The sequence below is a fragment of the Lepidochelys kempii genome, chromosome 1 (genome assembly GCF_965140285.1).
Source record: "Lepidochelys kempii isolate rLepKem1 chromosome 1, rLepKem1.hap1, whole genome shotgun sequence".
Classification (NCBI taxonomy): Eukaryota; Metazoa; Chordata; order Testudines; family Cheloniidae; genus Lepidochelys; species Lepidochelys kempii.
Genome location: NC_136380.1, coordinates 265,934,502 through 265,952,464, shown reverse-complemented (window position 1 = coordinate 265,952,464; position 17,963 = coordinate 265,934,502). Strand labels below are relative to the sequence as shown.

At 41.3% G+C, this 17,963-nt stretch overlaps 1 protein-coding gene across 7 annotated transcripts in view; it reads left to right on the top strand.

The window, feature by feature from the left end:
- ANO4 (anoctamin 4) overlaps nucleotides 1–17,963 on the top strand; it is a 288,655-nt gene that overhangs the window by 232,205 nt on the left and 38,487 nt on the right. For all 7 annotated transcript variants that reach the window (XM_073327406.2, XM_073327405.2, XM_073327407.2 and 4 more), the window contains 3 exons: nucleotides 1,454–1,594; nucleotides 10,477–10,641; nucleotides 16,547–16,583. In XM_073327406.2, the coding sequence (XP_073183507.1) occupies nucleotides 1,454–1,594; nucleotides 10,477–10,641; nucleotides 16,547–16,583 (343 nt within the window). The remainder of the gene's footprint in view (nucleotides 1–1,453; nucleotides 1,595–10,476; nucleotides 10,642–16,546; nucleotides 16,584–17,963) is intronic.

Sequence of the window (17,963 nt, the reverse complement as noted above, 5' to 3'; positions counted from 1 at the left end):
CTAGCATTATGGATATCAGTGGAGCAGCCAAGCCAAATCTGAGTGAGTGGCATTGCGACCTGGTGCATGAAGCAGGTTGCAAGGAGCAAGGACGCAGGACAGGAGCCATCGCTGCTGGGTGAGTGGGGGCACATTTGCTCTCCAACCCCTGCCTTCCCGGGCCTCCCCAACTGGCTGGGGCTGGAAGAGGGGGAAGAGAAGGGAGACAAGAGAGTCAGGAGGCTGGGGGGAGCTGAGCAGGGGGCTTGGAGGCTGGGAAGGGGAACAGGGGTAGTCTCCTATTTTGTAGCCTCCTTGCTGGGAGGGGGCATCTGTGTTGTTTTGTGTCTGTTTCAGTTAGGACCGCCCTCTTCCCCCAAAGGATCTTTGAGAGGCTAAGGCCAGGTCTACACTATAAACTTACATCAGCATAACTACATCGACCAGAGGTGTGAAAAGTCCACTCCCATGAACAATGCAATTATACCAACCTAGCCACCTGTGTAGACAGCGCTGGGTCAGCAGGAGGGCTTCTCCTGTCATCATAGCTACCGCCTCTTGTGGAGGTGGATTAGCTACACTAACAGGAGAAGCTCTTCCATTGGCATAGCAATGTCTTCACTGCAGCGGCAGAGCTGCACCATTGCAAGTACAAACCTGTCCTAATTCTCTCCCAGGACAGAGACAACCTGGAGGGCTGGTTTGTGTTTTGTTTTGTTTTGCTGTGCCTGTCTTCCACTGTCACTTAAAGGAGTGATGATGTCAGACTACAGCCTACAGGGGGATAGCAGTATCCTATCAGAATTCCCTATCCACAAGAGAGGGCACAGCTGGGAGAGCAAGGGGGCTGGAGGCAGCCACTTAATGCAGCTGGAAATGAGGGCCAAAGAGAATGTTGCCTGAGTAAGGGGTGAATGAATTCTGCAAATAGGAACAGCTTTAAATACTGCCCTTTATCTAACTTTCCCCACATTCAGAGATAAATCAGTTATAATGAGGCGCAAGATACTTTTTCAAACTGTGAGGAACCTCTTGCTAAAACTCGGAGGGTACACAAGTATCTAGCAAGCAGTTTTATTTACAAGTGAGTTGGAAACAGGATTAAGTTCAATTTTATTCCTGCTTTGCCGAATTGCTACTGTCTACTATCAAAATCCTAGAAAATTTCCTGGTGTCATCTTTAAAACAATATTGTTTACAGATATACATTTTCAAACACTCTTGTTTCTGATAGTAACTAACTGCGGAGTTTGTTAAATTTTATGTATGTAATTCTGTGAAGTTAGATGCCTTTTCTTACAGTGATCTGTTTTCCTCATTAAGAGCTGCTGATTTCCCAACTGATTTCCTGATTTAAGTGTCTGGCACTTAACATCACTGAAGTATTACTAGAAATAATTTTATGAAAAAAGTGATCTGAAGTTTGATGTTGCCTAGCTGTATTGTATGTAAAAATTGTTCCTCTCTTTTTTAGGAAGAAATACGTCCCCAGTTTGAAGCAAAGTACTCCAAGAAAGAACGGATGAATCCCATATCTGGAAAACCAGAGCCTTATCAAGCATTTGCAGATAAATGCAGCAGACTTATTGTTTCCGCATCTGGAATATTTTTTATGGTTTGAGAAAATTAATTTCCTTTCCGGTTACAAGAAGGAAAAGTTTAGTTTAAAAATGGCAAACAGAGTAGTAATTTTGGAAAACAGATAATTTGGTTTGTCTGAATGCAGAGGGTGGAATTATAGTTTATACTCTGGTTTAAAGATTGTACTGTCTGTTACAGCCAGAGTTGAGCCCCCCGCTCCCCTTGTTGATGGTTACCAGTCTGCTGTACTGAACACAACCTTTGGATCCCATGTGCTTCTAGCCAGCTGGGTCTGCACAGAGCCAAGACATTGTTTCTACTTTTGGCTTCTCAGGTGCACTCCTCGGGTGCAGACTCCCTGCCTGGTCCCCTATCTGAGGATGTGGGACTCCACGTCCAATTGCCCTTAGCCCTGAAACCAGTGCTGTCCCTCAGCAGCAGGTTATGCATGCCCCACTTTCACTGTCCCAAATTGCACCTCCATGAGCACTCCAGTTTATAATTTTACTCTTTGGGGATAGCAGATAAAGTAAGGAACACCAGCTTTGCAAAGGAACTTCTTAAATATGCACACTTTACTCTTAGCAGAGGAGAGTACAGATCTAGGCAAAACAACAAACACCTGAAGACAACTCCTCTCCCCGCTCCCTCCCCGTGTCCTCATCACTTTTGAGAGCCCTTTGGGTTTTTGTCAGTGTCCATTGGGGAAAGCTTCTGTTTCCCTTTCTCCAGATGTGTGTGTCTTCTCATTCTACTGTTGGAATGATTCCCCTTTCTAAAGAGCATTTCACTTTCAAAAGCAATTTCTAGTGCCTTTTTTCTGTTTCTGTTCTTCCACTGAGATTTTCCATGCTCCAACCATGTGTGGCATTGCTGGCAGAGAGTTGTTAAAAATCAGTGGCTCTGCCAATAGCAACCAGGATAGAACTATTCAGTGTTGAGGCCCCTTGGTGGTCCTGATACAGTTTCCCAGACACACACTGTTCCTGCCACAACATCAAGGTTCTAAACCACAATGAAGGTTACAATCATAAATGCTATTCATAAAACAAAAGGGAATTCATCGATTGACATACACACCCACTGTCACACAATCTTTCAGTAAAAAATACCCCTGTTTTAAAAACATAAAAGAGGATTTGTTTTAATTCATGCTAATCAGCATTGTTAATCTGGAATAGCTCCACTGACTTCAGGAGAGTTACTATGGATTTACACTGGTAGAACTGGGATCAGAATCTGTGTGGTATCCGGCAAGCCTCCAGCCAGGGACATACGCAGGGAACTGGCTTAAAATGAAAATGTGGACTCATTCACAATTATTTAGTTACTGGCTTACAATAAATAAATAAAAACAGGGCATATCTCAAAGTCCTCACCCAAGTTTTGCTCGATCCTTATTCATGCAGCATCTCACTGACTTCAGTGAGAGTTCTGTTGTTGTAAAAACTGAGGTTCAAATCCCTGAAGTCAAAGGGAATTTTCCTATGTGACAACTTGAAAATCAGATCCACTGGTAATTTTAAAGAAAAACCTTTGAGGAAATATTCTTCTTTGCTTCCAAAATACATCTGTCAATCGTTAAGCTAAATCAGCTTTCCAATACAAAGTTATAAAGGCTAACCGAGGACTTTGTAGTGAAGGCTGGCTGTCACCACCTTGTCATAATAGATTAGACACAATATTATCTTTAAATTCAGGATCTTTCTACCTGCAACTGATCTTATTTTCAGAATGCAACACTTGAGTTAAAAATAAAAATACACAAGAACCCTGTTTGCTGCCCTCTTTCTGAGCCAGGTTGCACTAATTCCCATCCAAAATGAGCAGTGTTTTTTAGGATTTGTGTCACCAGCTGTTTCCTGCCTTCTTCACTATTGATAATCAGTGCAAATTCATTTGTACACAGGGTGAAGTATGTATATAACCTTTTTGAGCTATGAGGGGTCTTTTAAACTTCAGCTAATGTTAACTTCAAATGCTAAACACTTAATCAAATATCTCACAATCTAAAGCCAGCCTGAATTTATCTATCTTCCAAATTGCCTTTTTTTCTTTTTTAAACAGAGTGCTTATGCTTTACCTTCGTGAAAAGTCCTTGAAATTATCATTTGGGATGATGACACTTTTGCCAAAGTCAGAGATCACTTGAAAAATCATGAGATTTAGATTTAAGTCAGAACTTGGAAGCCTGGATATTCAAGTACTATTTGGCTTTGGCAAAACAAATTCTGGACTGTATTATTTTAGCCTCCCTTCCCCCACCTTGTTAATCTTAGAAACAAGCCAAGAATTATTTTCAAAATTGACTTTTTGTTGTTGTTGTGTTTGTTGTTGTTGTTTGAATAGCACAGGCTTCCACTGGGTTAGAAATACATGGATTTTTAAAACTGAAAAGGAGTACTTGTGGCACCTTAGAGACTAATGTTATAATTCTTGACATCTGATTTGTGTCCATTTATTCTTTTACGTAGAGAGTGTCCAGTTTGACCAATGTACATGGCAGAGGGGCATTGCTGGCACATGATGGCATATATCACATTGGTGGATGTGCAGGTGAACGAGCCTCTGATAATGTGGCAGATGTGATTAGGCCCTATGATGGTGTCCTTTGAATAGATATGTGGACACAGTTGGCAACGGGCTTTGTTGCAAGGATAGGTTCCTGGGTTAGTGGTTCTGTCGTGTGGTATGTGGTTGCTGGTGAGTATTCGCTTCAGGTTGGGGGTTGTCTATACGCAAGGACTGGCCTGTCTCCCAAGATTTGTGAGAGTGATGGGTCGTCCTTCAGGATCGGTTGTAGATCCTTGATAATGCGTTGGAGAGGTTTTGGTTGGGGGCTGAAGGTGACGGCTAGTGGTGTTCTGTTATTTTCTTTGTTAGGTCTGTCCTGTAGTAGGTGACTTCTGGGAACTCTTCTGGCTCTATCAATCTGTTTCTTCACTTCCGCAGGTGGGTATTGTAGTTGTAAGAATGCTTGATAGAGATCTTGTAGGTGTTTGTCTCTGTCTGAGGGGTTGGAGCAAATGTGATTGTATCGCAGAGCTTGGCTGTAGACAATGGATCGTGTGGTTTGGTCTGGATGAAAGCTGGAGGCATGTAGGTAGGAATAGCGGTCAGTAGGTTTCCGGATAGGGTGGTATTTATGTGACCGTTGTTTATTAGCACTGTAGTCTCCAGGAAGTGGATCTCTTGTGTGGACTGGACCAGGCTGAGGTTGATGGTGGGGTGGAAATTGTTGAAATCATGGTGGAATTCCTCAAGGGCTTCTTTTCCATGGGTCCAGATGATGAAGATGTCATCAATATAGCGCAAGTAGAGTAGGGGCGTTAGGGGACGAGAGCTGAGAAAGCGTTATTCTAAGTCAGCCATAAAAATGTTGGCATACTGTGGGGCCATGCAGGTACCCATAGCAGTGCCGCTGATTTGAAGGTATACATTGTCCCCAAATGTGAAATAGTTATGGGTGAGGACAAAGTCACAAAGTTCAGCCACCAGGTTAGCCGTGACATTATCGGGGATAGTGTTCTTGACGGCTTGTAGTCCATCTTTGTGTGGAATGTTGGTGTAGAGGGCTTCTACATCCATAGTGGCCAGGATGGTGTTATCAGGAAGATCACCGATGGATTGTAGTTTCCTCAGGAAGTCAGTGGTGTCTCGAAGGTAGTTGGGAGTGTTGGTAGCGTAGGGTCTGAGGAGAGAGTCTACATAGCCAGACAGTCCTGCTGTCAGGGTGCCAATGCCTGAGAGGATGGGGCGCCCAGGATTTCCAGGTTTATGGATCTTGGGTAGTAGATAGAATATCCCAGGTTGGGGTTCCAAGGGTGTGTCTGTGCGGATTTGATCTTGTGCTTTTTCAGGGAGTTTCTTGAGCAAATGCTGTAGTTTCTTTTGGTAACTCTCAGTGGGATCAGAGGGTAATGGCTTGTAGAAAGTGGTGTTGGAGAGCTGCCTAGCAGCCTCTTGTTCATATTCCGACCTATTCATGATGACAACAGCACCTCCTTTGTCAGCCTTTTTGATTATGATGTCAGAGTTGTTTCTGAGGCTGTGGATGGCATTGTGTTCTGCACGGCTGAGGTTGTGGGGCAAGTGATGCTGCTTTTCCACAATTTCAGCCCGTGCACATCGGCGGAAGCACTCTATGTAGAAGTCCAGTCTGCTGTCTCGACCTTCAGGAGGAGTCCACCTAGAATCCTTCTTTTTGTAGTGTTGGTAGGGAGGTCTCTGTGGATTAGTATGTTGTTCAGAGGTGTGTTGGAAATATTCCTTGAGTCGGAGACATCGAAAATAGGATTCTAGGTCACCACAGAACTATATCATGTTCATGGGGGTGAAGGGGCAGAAGGAGAGGCCCCGAGATAGGACAGCTGCTTCTGCTGGGCTAAGAGTATAGTTGGATAGGTTAACAATATTGCTGCGTGGGTTGAGGAAACCATTGCTGTGGCCCCTTGTGGCATGTAGTAGTTTAGAAAGTGTAGTGTCCTTTTTCTTTTGTAGAGAAGCAAAGTGTGTGTTGTAAATGGCTTGTCTAGTTTTAGTAAAGTCCTGCCATGAGGAAGTTTGTGTGGAAGGTTGGTTTTTTATGAGAGTATCCATTTTTGAGAGCTCATTCTTTATCTTTCCCTGTTTGCTGTAGAGGATGTTGATCAGGTGGTTCTGCAGTTTCTTTGAGAGCGTGTGGCACAAGCTGTCAGCATAGTCTGTGTGGTATGTAGACTGTAATGGATTTTTTACCTTCAGTCCTTTTGGTACGATGTCCATCTGTTTGCATTTGGAAAGGAAGATGATGTCTGTCTGTATCTGTACAAGTTTTTTCATGCAGTTGATAGATTTCCACTCCATACGGCTAAATGCAGTGCCTTGCATAATGACAGGTTTCAGAGTAACAGCCGTGTTAGTAACTAACTCGGCTGTTACTCTGAAACCTTTTAAAACTGAAATATCCTTGAAAAACAGTAGCTTAAAATAAGAGAAAAGGATGTTTTGTAAAACTTAAAATAAAGGCAGTTCTATATGTGTCAGTAAACCCAAACGTCACCAGGTTCTACCTGAACCTTCATTCACGTCCATAAAGAGAAGTGGTTGAACCACAAAGCTAATGGGGCTGTCGCCCGCTCCACCTTCCAACTGCCATCCTGAAAATCTACTTACTTTGCTATCTGCATACCTTAATATAGTTTGGTTTTGAAGCTACCCCTGCAAAGTCAAATGCGTTCTGTTGTTACCAACAGAAGTGTCTATGATAAACACACTGCAGGCTCCTTAGAATGTTAGTGCATTGAAATAAGAGTTTTGTCTAATCACTCCATCTACTGGTGAAGATCAGTATTATACTTGTCTTAAAATATTGTCTGGTTAGATCCCACTGAGTGATATTTCCTTAACATCAAAAGTAAGCCTGTGCAGTCAATTTAAAATCCAGAAATAAAATAATATCAATGTTGTGATGACTCAAAGATCGCTATATGGATAATTTTATGGTGTTTTCCAAAGTAAAGTGTTAGTGAGATATCCTGGGTAATTTAAGGGAAGATGGTAGAGGTGGGGGCTATGTGGGAATATTTAGGTGATTTTTTTTATATATATGGATTGGATGACATGAAAATCTTTCAGATATGCTGTAGCATTTAGTTGTGCCAACCTAGATTTCCCTATAAATTTTGCATCAGAAGCAGGAGGTTTGCCAAACAATCAGTGGGACCACTGAACAATCGAGGTGCTAAAAGAACACTCAAGGAAGACAAGGCCATTGCAGAGAAGCTATATGATTTTTTTGCATTGGTCTTCACAGCAAAGGATGTGAGGGAGATTCCCAAACCTGAGCCATTCTTTTTAGGTGACAAATCTGAGGAACAGTCCAGATTGAGGCATCGATAGAGGAGGTTTTAGAACAAATTGATAAACAGTAATAAGTCATCAGGGCCAGATGGTATTCAGAGGGAACTCAAATATGAAATTGCAGAACTACGAACTGGTATGTAACCTAACACTTAAATCAGCTTCTGTACCAGATGACTGGCGAACTGGTTGAAACTATAGTAAAGAACAGAATTATCAGACACATAGATGAACATGATATGTTGGAGAAGAGCCAACACGGCTTTGGTAAAAGGAAATCATGCCTCAGCAATGTATTAAACTTCTTTGAGGGGGTCAACAAACATATGGACAAGGGTGATCCAGTGGATATAGTGTACTTGGACTTTCAGAAAACCTTTGACAAGGTCCCATACCAAAGGCTCTTAAGCAAAGTAAGCCATTGTGGGATATGAGAGAGGGAAGGAATAAATGGTTAGTTTTCAGAATGGAGAGAGGTAAATAGCAGGGTCCCCCAGGGATCTGTATTGGGACCAGTGCTGTTCCACATATTCATAAATGATCTGAAAAAGGAGGTAAACAGTGAGATGGCAAAGTTTGCAGATGGTACAAAATTACTCAAGTAAATCCAAAGTAGATTGCGAAGAGTTACAAAGGGATCTCACAAAGCTTGGGTGATTGGGCAACAAAATGGCAGATGAAATTCAATGCTGATAAATGCGAACTAGTTCACACTGGAAAACATAATCCCAACCATACATCCAAAATGTGGGGGTCTAAATTAGTTGTTACCACTCAAGAAAGAGGTCATGGAGTCATTGTGGATAATTCTCTGAAAATATCCAATCAATATGCAGCAGCAGTCAAAAATGCTCACAGAACAAACATTAGGAACCATTAGGAAAGGGATAGATGATAAGACAGAAAATATCATCATGCCACTATATAAATCCATGATAAATATACATCCACACCCTGAATACTATGTGCAATTCTGGTTGTTGTGTCCCAAAAAAGATATATTAGAATTGGAAAACGTACCAAGAAGGGCAACAAAAATGATTAAGGGTACGGAACAGGTTCCATACGAGGAGAGATTAAAAAGACTGGGACTATTCAGGTTGGAAAAGAGAAGACTAACAGGGGATGAAATAGAAGACTATAAAATCACTAATGATGTGGAGAAAGTATGGAATTCAGCGTATAAGCCTTTACCATACTTGAGTAATTGGTGATTGATCCAACCCTAGAGGGTTATTCTTGAAGAAGCCAAAACAGCTTTAAAATGGCTCATATTGTTAAATTTCTGAATCTGTGAACATGAGACAAATTTCTTCATATTTGTTGTTATGTGGTTACAGTCTTCCCTGAAAGAAACTTACAAATCCTGAAATTAACACTGGGAGCCCTAAGCCAGAAATGATCCTTTGTAACTGTGAAATTTGTATGCCTATCAGAACCTTTGTGGCTTAGAGTTAGCAGAATAGAAGAGTTTCCGCTCAAATTTTTAAAATGAGCGGAGACAATTTTAATCACTTTTTTACCATGAGAATAATTTATCTCAGTTTGTTTTACTGATAATAATTTATCTCCTTGTTTTACTGTCAAACTAATGATTTTCTCTCTCAAATATTTATGACTGACCAAACGCTTCTTTAAACATTAAAGCCAAAACACCGAGCCCCCAAGGGAAGGTGTTGGAAAGTCCATCCCTGTCCCCTAAACCAGGGCTGTCCAACCTCAAGCTAGTGCCTAGTGTAAATTACAGCAGCCTCAGGACTACTGTGTTTTACTCTGGCTGCCCATCCATTCCAACAGGTAAGGAGCATATGGGCATAGGGATAGCCACACCTGGGTCAAGAGAAAGGGTGGGTATAGAAGTTTCTGAGGCCACTCTATACCACCTAGGAATCCCCTTCTCCACAGGGAATTGTCCTCTAGCTCACTAGTAAGGTAACTTTGTGGCTGCTATATGCTTCCAGAGTGGCAAAGAGTAGCTTTAATGGATCAGATGAACTGGTCCTGTGTGTTCACACACACTTTAACCTTCTCCTTGTCATGTTTCTCTACATATGGATTATGCCAACCTCTGTTAAACCAATTCCGTAAATAAAAGAATGTGAAAATGGCTTGAAATTCTGGGGTGGGGGGAGGCGTTGATTGTTTTTTCCTAAATAACTATGATGTATCACATTTTTGTCAGGTTTTACGAATGCATTCGGGTTGTAGTAATGCATGTGGACACACCGAACCTGACTGGTTTCTATTCAAGAAAATGTAATTGCATGGTAACATAGCTAAGATATAGTATATAATGTAGCCTGGATAAGATGAGTCACCCATGCTAATAACAAAATGTTTGAGATCTAGGTTACTGGCTCAAATGGGACACAAGTTGGTCATGACAGTTTAATGCCCAACTGTTCTGTATGATATGTCACAACTGACTTAGTGACCTCAGCTCAACTGGAAAATTTTCTACATCAGACATCTTTTCTAAGTATTATCAAAGATGCCAGGGATGAAATTATCAAAGAGATTGAATTTACCATCCCTAAATATAATCCCTCCAAAATAGTACAGTGAAGCAGCTTGTTAAGGTAGTGTGATGAAATTCTCTGTTGCTTCCTGAGTAGTATTTAACACAGGGTGAAATTCCCCCCGGGCAAAGAGGCAGCACAAAAGCCTATGTACCACTTTGAATATTCAAAGTATGACTTATGTGGTCCATAAGCCATGTACTGACCCTCTCCAGAGTGGTGAATTTTACTCAGTGTCAGTAAGGCAAAGCTTTAATTTCCAGGGCTAGCAATCAAGCACCATTCACTAACTCTGGAAAACAGAAAATAGTTGTGTTTTTCAAGAGAATGATTAAATGTAGACATGATTTTAATCAGATATCAAGTGTATTTATATTATAGGAAATGGAGAGGAAATCAGATATTAATCCAGATGAAATCCCTCTCAGTGAAAAATGATGTATGTTTCAGGACTTGTTTTTTTAAGATAGGTTTATTTTTATAGTCTTGAGAATGTCAGGAAGAAATCAATTCCAATTGTGAGGAATTTCAGGCTTTTCTGTTTTCCCCCCTTTAGATCTGTGTGGTGATTGCTGCTGTTTTTGGCATTGTTATTTACCGTGTTGTGACTGTCAGCACTTTTGCTGCCTTTAAGTGGGCTTTAATCAGGAATAACTCTCAGGTTGCAACTACAGGGACTGCAGTGTGCATCAACTTTTGCATCATCATGCTACTGAATGTGGTAAGTAAAGATAACCAGGATCCATAAGCAGTGGGTATAAAAGGCCAGGATGCTGGGTTGTTGGTTTTGGCGATTTGCATGGGCTGGGCTTCCACCGGAAGAAGTTTTTGCTTATTATTATGCACCATGCAGGTTCCAGGGTGGCTGAGGAGGTGGTATCTGCTACTCAGCTTCCTGGGTTCATCAGCAATCTCCCTGAACTCCAGAGAGATTACTGATGAACCTGGGAAGCTGAGTAGCAGATACCGCCTCCTCAGCCGCCCTGGAACCTGCATGGCGCATATAAAAAGCTCAGGTTCTTTGGGAAGAGCTTTTGCTTTTCCTGCTGGGGGTCTTGGGAGGGGAGTCACGGCACAGCTGGGATAACTCAGGGCTCCTCTGGCCATGGGGGCGGCTCAGGAGTCCTCCGGCCATGGCGGAGAGGCCTGGGGATCGGCCCTCCAGCAGGTAGGGGGTGAGGTTCACCCACCGCCCATGCTAGGATCTAAAGCAAAGTGCACACAGGCACTTGATCTATATGTGCCCCAGTCTGCATGTTGCTGAATGCCCTCAACTGCTATTGACTTTAATGGGAGCTGAGGATGCTTGTTGGGTTTGACTCTTAGTACCTACCATACCTGTGTAATTGGCTTCAAAATTCACTTAAGTACAATACATGTTTGAAAAAGTCTACAAATTATATAATTTTAAAGGGACATATTCAAGCCTGGTTGGTTCAAATTTGTTCTACACGATATTCCTTCTATTTATTTGCAATTTGCAAGTAAGTCTTTAAATATGCTTTTTTAAACAAAATGGTTCAGTGTTCTTTTTTAATATAAAGGCCAAACTTGCTCCTCACTTACTCACGGCAGAATTTTCCCCTTAGGGATAGATATATACAGACTCTCTTTCTACAGGAGAGCACTTACCTGCATTGAAAACTTCACAGGGAGGGATTGACATTGAGTGGCTGTGAATTGTTCCATCAGTTACTTCTAATGCTAAAAGCATGCCAATCACTGCATTCTAGGTGAGAATTCTGGGAGGGTGGATTGAATCTGGCTTGTGAGTCTGATTGGGCCTGGGATAAAGGGATTCCTAGGCCATCTGTTTCTAGGTGGTTAAAGTTCCAGTGGGGTAGATCACAATGGGTTGGGTAGGTAAAGGGCGAGTTTACCCATCCTCTAAGGTGAGAGAGTTCTTTTGGTTTCCCAGGTGCTTCTGGATATTTATGTAGCAGCAATTGTCAGATGTGTTTTTCTGTCACCTGCTCTTGGCAAGAAGGTTGCATCCTTTTCCTTCAGATGCACATGTTGCCAGTTACCCATGTCGTTGCCACCTCGAGGTTGTGTTATTGCAAACACTTTACAAAGACCTACATCTTCAAGCCATCCAAAAATTGCAGCTAATTCAGAATGTCTTGCCCCACTTAGTAAGTGGAGTTTCTTGCTGTAAGATTATTATTCCTTAGCTCCATGAGCTACACTGATGGGAAAAATCGATCTAAGCTACACAATTTGAGTTACATGAATAGCGTAACTCAAGTCGACGTAGCTTAGATCTACTTACCGTGGGGTCCATACTATGCAATGTCGACAGGAGACGCTCTGCCATTGACTCCCCTTACTCTTCTCGATCTGGTGGATTAGAGGAGTCGACAGGAGAGCGATCTGCGGTCTTCATTGATTGCCATGTGTCGATCCCCCCACCCCCCACCCCCGGTAAGCATAGACTAGCCCTTAGTTTCCAAGTGAAGTATAAGGTGTTAGTTCTAACCAATACATGTACAAATACTGCCTACTAGAGAGATCACTTCACTTTCTATGTGATACTGAAGCATTTGCAGTCATCTGAGATATTCAAACTAACAGCCCTGGTTTACAGGTAAAGTGGCTGTGAGAAGCCGTCACCACAGGAACTCACTTCTCCTCCTTTTCACACTCAAGCCTGCATTTGATGTCCTTTAGGACAAGCTGAAAGATTTGTCTGGTTTCCCATGCATTTCCCAAGGGAGAGAAAGGGGAGAGTTGATTGAGAAATTGGAGGGAGAAGGATAGGATAGAGACCAATAGTGAGTTGGGAAGTTGGTTTGAGGACTCTGTTTGTAAAAGTTTTTTAATGTATTTTATTTAAAGTCTGTGGCTTTTAATTTTTTTTTTTGGAAGTATGTCTAGATCATGTGATAGGAATTATGAAGAATAAACATAAGTCAGTGTATACCTCTGTCAGCAAAGAACTGACCACCAAACTTCCAACCATCTGTGCACTGAGGCAACAATGAAACGACTCAGAACAGAAGTAGATTTCACTTTCTAGCCCCAAAGACTTCTACTGTTAAGGGGCAAAAATTAAAATGATGGAAAAAGCCATGAATAATTTCCTTGTTGATTTTTTTAGTGACTTATCAAGTGGAGTATTGCAAGAAAACTTCTTAAACCTTACAGGTTCTAACAAGAAATAAATATTGTCAGTGAACTGGACAATAAGGAGAGGACCAGGGAAAACGAAATCCCATAGGTATACTAAAGCATGACTATGAAACATCTTTTAAGGAGGTGGTGAGGTTTTGAACTTAACATTTTGCTTTCCACACTGAGTTACAATAGGTAGTGGGTTACAATAGGCAACTAATGGAGATCTTCTAAAATACTAACAGCTTCTGGCTCCCATGAGCAATCAGACAGTTAAGTCCTATACAAGCTGTGAGCACATAACAATGAAGAAAAATCGCATGGGGCAAGCAAAGAGAGATTAATATAAAACAGAACTTGAGGTGAGAAGAGAAAAAAGATATTTAGAACAGTCTGGGAATCCCTGTAAGACAACATGGACTGCAACCAAAGACTCTAATACACTTTCACAACCTGTCTGATATAAGCATCAGGGGAAAGCTCTGGGTCAAGCAGCTTCTAGGTTGGATGCTTTGAGAGCTGGATGGATAATAGAGTTATGCATTCATCTTGACAAGATTTGATGACGTTCAAGCTGACTGTCTCCCAGTTAATCCTGCAGCCTGCACTGAGAGCAATCACAAGCTTCATCTTGGGTAGTAAAGCCCATTCCTATCAATAACATCACCCAAAGAAATATGAACACTGAATAAAATGGGATCCTAAATGAAGCCCTTTGAGATTTGTAGTGATAAACTGTAGTCGCAGAAAAACCGTTCCAAGCATCGTTAACAGAATCGCAAACACTGTCTGATCCAGGAGGAATAACAACAAAACATAATATTCACACACAGACATGCAGGTCATTGAAGATCTGTAAATGGGCACTCACCCTGATCCTGGCAAGGAATCAAACACACGGCCCTCTAGCACTTTTATATTCTCCATAGGGAGGTGCTTTTAAAGCTGAAAAGAGACCACCTTTTCAATTATTTAAAAAAAAAAAAAGGATTCAGATCACCACTGTTTATTTCAGACAAGACAGAAAGCTCTACAGGAGAAATGTTGTTAATAGCTATGATAGAATGTCAAATTACTTGGATTTCTAAGCAGCTGGTTTAATACGTAGCCTGTGTATAACTCACTAAACCTTAGCAACAGTTTATAAAGTAAATTGTATAAAAAGGAACTGTATAAAAGGAATTGTATAAAAAGGGATGGGTGCACTTTGGAAACTAAGGGCCCAATCCTAGAAGATGTTGAGTTCTTTGAAGAGGTGTTGAGTCCCCTCCACTCCCATTAATGTCTATAGTAATTGAGGACACTCAACACCATGCAGGATCTGGCTCCAGATCAGTAGAAAGGGTAATACCATTTGAGACAAATGGATACAGTGATTTAGTTTTATAATAAAAATGAATTCTGTGCATTTATATAGTATGTTGTATGTTCACCCCTGCATAAATACTAACTCATGTCAAAGCTTCTCTATTAAATAAGTTAGCAGTCTTTCAGAGGAATTTGAGACCATGATTCCTGCTATCATAGACAAGTGCCAATAAGGATTTAGAAGAACATCAGTGGTTCTGAATAAAGAAACGCATTTGGCAACAGTGATGTTCTCTGACCTCCTACGTCTCTCTCCCAAAGAGAGACAGACAAGGTCTGTTTCTGTTAGGGCTAATTTGCTTGTTAAGTTTTCCATAATTTCCCTTGCATTTGCAGAATTAAATGACTTTTTACAGATGGAACACAGTGCTAAACTTTTCATTAAAATCCACACACTTTTCAGTTTCAATGTCAAAGATTTCCAAGGTGAAAATTAGTGATTCCTCTCAGGTGTAGGAGAGAACATGGTCCAATGAATATGGCATTGATCTGAGAATGAAGAAACCTGGGTTTTATTCCTGGCTCTGCCAATTACCTGGTTTCTGACTTGTATTAATTTAGAGGGAATAAAGGGCCCAAAGAGTCAAAGGTATTAACAAGACCTTCTCACTGTCCGACATTAAACAGTGTCAAACAAACAGGGTTGGGTTTACAGAGACGTCATCCTGCTTGCTACCATGTCAAATGCACCATTAAAAATCCTTTTACTAAAGATACAGAAAAAGAAGAAAAACAGTTATTAAAGCATTTGAAATGTAAAGTGTTAAGTTAGGCTGTCACTTTAACAACATCCCTTGTTCCCTTTAGCTGTAGAGCCTTTAGAAGGGGGAAAAAAAACCTTGTTTGACAATCTGTTAGTTGGTTTTAAAGATGTTAGTAACTGCCCTTTTGGGGAAAAGAGAAGAAGTTAGTTGAGATGGTGGGAGCTGTTGTTTTTACTGTTGTTAAAGTCTGATCCCATTTCCTAGAAGGCAAAACAAGACACACACGCACAAGGGGAAAGAGAAGAACAACAAAGATAAAAAGTGCAACCTCTGTTTCTGGTGTTGACTCTCACGTGCAGCCTCAATGTTGGAAGAAAACAGGCCCAGCACACAGTTTTAATCAGCCACTCCAAGACCTGCAAACTCATGCCAGCATCAGGCTGTTTAAGGCATTGCATTTAGATGCCTTCCTGGTCACTGGCTTACAGCAGTGTTGCAAAATATATAGTCTTGGTTTGCTAAGCCAGAGCCTTACCAAACAGAAGGCAGAAGGAGACGGGTAAGAAAAGAATAAATAAGTTAGAGAAGGGAAAGGGCACACTGAATGGATGTGAATGTCTGACAAAGTCTTTCATCCCAGGTAGTGTTGGATTTAGCCAAAGCCGGTGGAGGAGGTGATGTCACCTGGGTCTTTCTCTCTCTCTGGCCTGGTCAGGCCAGGACATCTCTTAGGATTAGGAAGAAGAAGGTCCACTGGTGTCACACTGGGTCCTGAGATCCCAGGAGATGGAAGGGGTGGCAGCCATGATGGTGAAGCTTGCTCCTTCCCCTTCTCTTTGTCTTTCAGTCAGCCAGCAACACAGTAGCCAGCGTACCCCCCCAAAAAAGTTTCTTTGAGGATCCCAAAAGGGGAGTGATGGGTGGAATATCTTGTCCTCTTATTATTTTGTCCACCAACTGACACACCAATTTTGGTTCACTGATTTTTGGTTCCACACTTTTCTTGTTTACGAAGTATGATCTTACCAAAGTCCTTCAGTGATATCAGTGGGCCTTGTTTGGACAAGTTCAGTCTGTCTCTCTCATTTTTAAACCTTTTCCCATCAGTATTTGTTAAATTGACAATTAAGGGTAAATTTGTAGATCCAGTTGTCATAACAGACCTTGGACAAATTACTTAAGCTTTCTGCACCACATCTGTACAAGGGGATAATAACTCTCCTCCTTTGTAAAGTGCTTCTATGGATGAAAGGCACCACATAAGAGCTAAGTAGTATTACTGTTATCACAATGCCAACAAATTTTACCAAACAATGAGGATCAGAATTTCAGTTTTAAAATGGAATAATTGTTGTTCATCCTAGAAAACAGATCTATATTGTTAATGATGTTAAACTGTGCTGGTCACATTTTTCAGAAGTTGTTTCTTATTTGTTGCAGTTGTATGAAAAAGTTGCTCTTCTTCTGACAAATTTAGGTAAGTGGTGATAAATATACAACTGAAATAATATTTGATTGATTTTGGTTTATACCTCAGCTCTCGCTTCATTCTAAATATTGAGCATGAAATTCTAGCTCCATTGAAGCCAACTGGAGTTTAGCCATTGACTTCACTAGGTGCAGGATTTCTCCCTGAATCAGTATCCCTGTCACATTTACAAAATGCTGCCTAGGTTAAAATAATACATGTTTTTGAAATATTGTACTGTGTTTCTAAGCACATTTATACCTGTGTTTATAGTTTTTCAAAATATCCGTCTATCAGTACGACTTTTAATTTCAAGTCCCACCTTCAAACCTGACTGTTGCCTATTAACAAGAACACTGCTCTCTCTTCCCCGTCCTCTCCCAGCTATGTCCAGCCTGATTCCTGTCTAAGCTTTAATTCCTAGATACTGTAGGAATGAAGCTCTGATCTGAGATGCTGCAGCTGGGAGAGGAAAAGGCTAATCTCCATTTTCAGTATGAACTATTATTTTATTTACATAACTGTGCATGGTGCTTTACAGACAAATTAAAGCAATGGGCCCAGATCCTTAATTTGTGTAACCTGTCGGCGCTCAGTTGAAGCCCATGGAGCTATGACAGTTTACACCTGCTAAAGATCTGACCCACGATTCCTGTCCTAAATATCTTAAATGCTAAGGACTCAGCTAAGCATATGTTTACCACAGGGCCTGATTTTCAGAGATGCTGCCTACCCACAGCTTCTGTCAGCTTCAGCTAGTGTTGTGGGCACTCAACACTTCTGAAAATCTGGCCCATAGTGTGTATTACTGCGAGTACTCCTACTGAAGTCTGTGGGGCTACTCAGAATGGTAAATACCATGCCCAGTACTGGCAAGCATTCGCAGGACTGGGCGAGGTGTGTAGACATAGCACAACAAGTGTTGACTGTTTTAAATCTAGTTTTGAGCACTGCTCAGAATGGGAGTCAAGGGTCCGGATACTGTGGCTACCGTTCCCCACTCCTTCCTTATTTATCCAACTGTTTCAATGCATTTTGTCTAAATCCTAGAGGGTGAGCTCTCTGGAGCAGGGATTGCATTTGGGTTAGTATAGTGTCTAGTACAGTGCTATCCTGAGGCCTGTAGAGGTTCCCTGATGCTACAGCAATGGAAATAATAATTAAAAAGAACCATGAAGAAAGCATTTGTTTCAGTTGTGCGAAGTCTGCTTCAAGTTGAGAATATATCACGCTGCATACTAGTGTGCATTCTGCTAATCTAATTGTAGTAGACTGAAGAAATGAAAACAACAGAAGAGCAGCTCAGTTTATAGTACATGGAAGAATCCAGGAGTTGTCTATTTTGTGTCCAAATGAAGGAAATTGAATGTGCATGTTACCTCTAGCAAA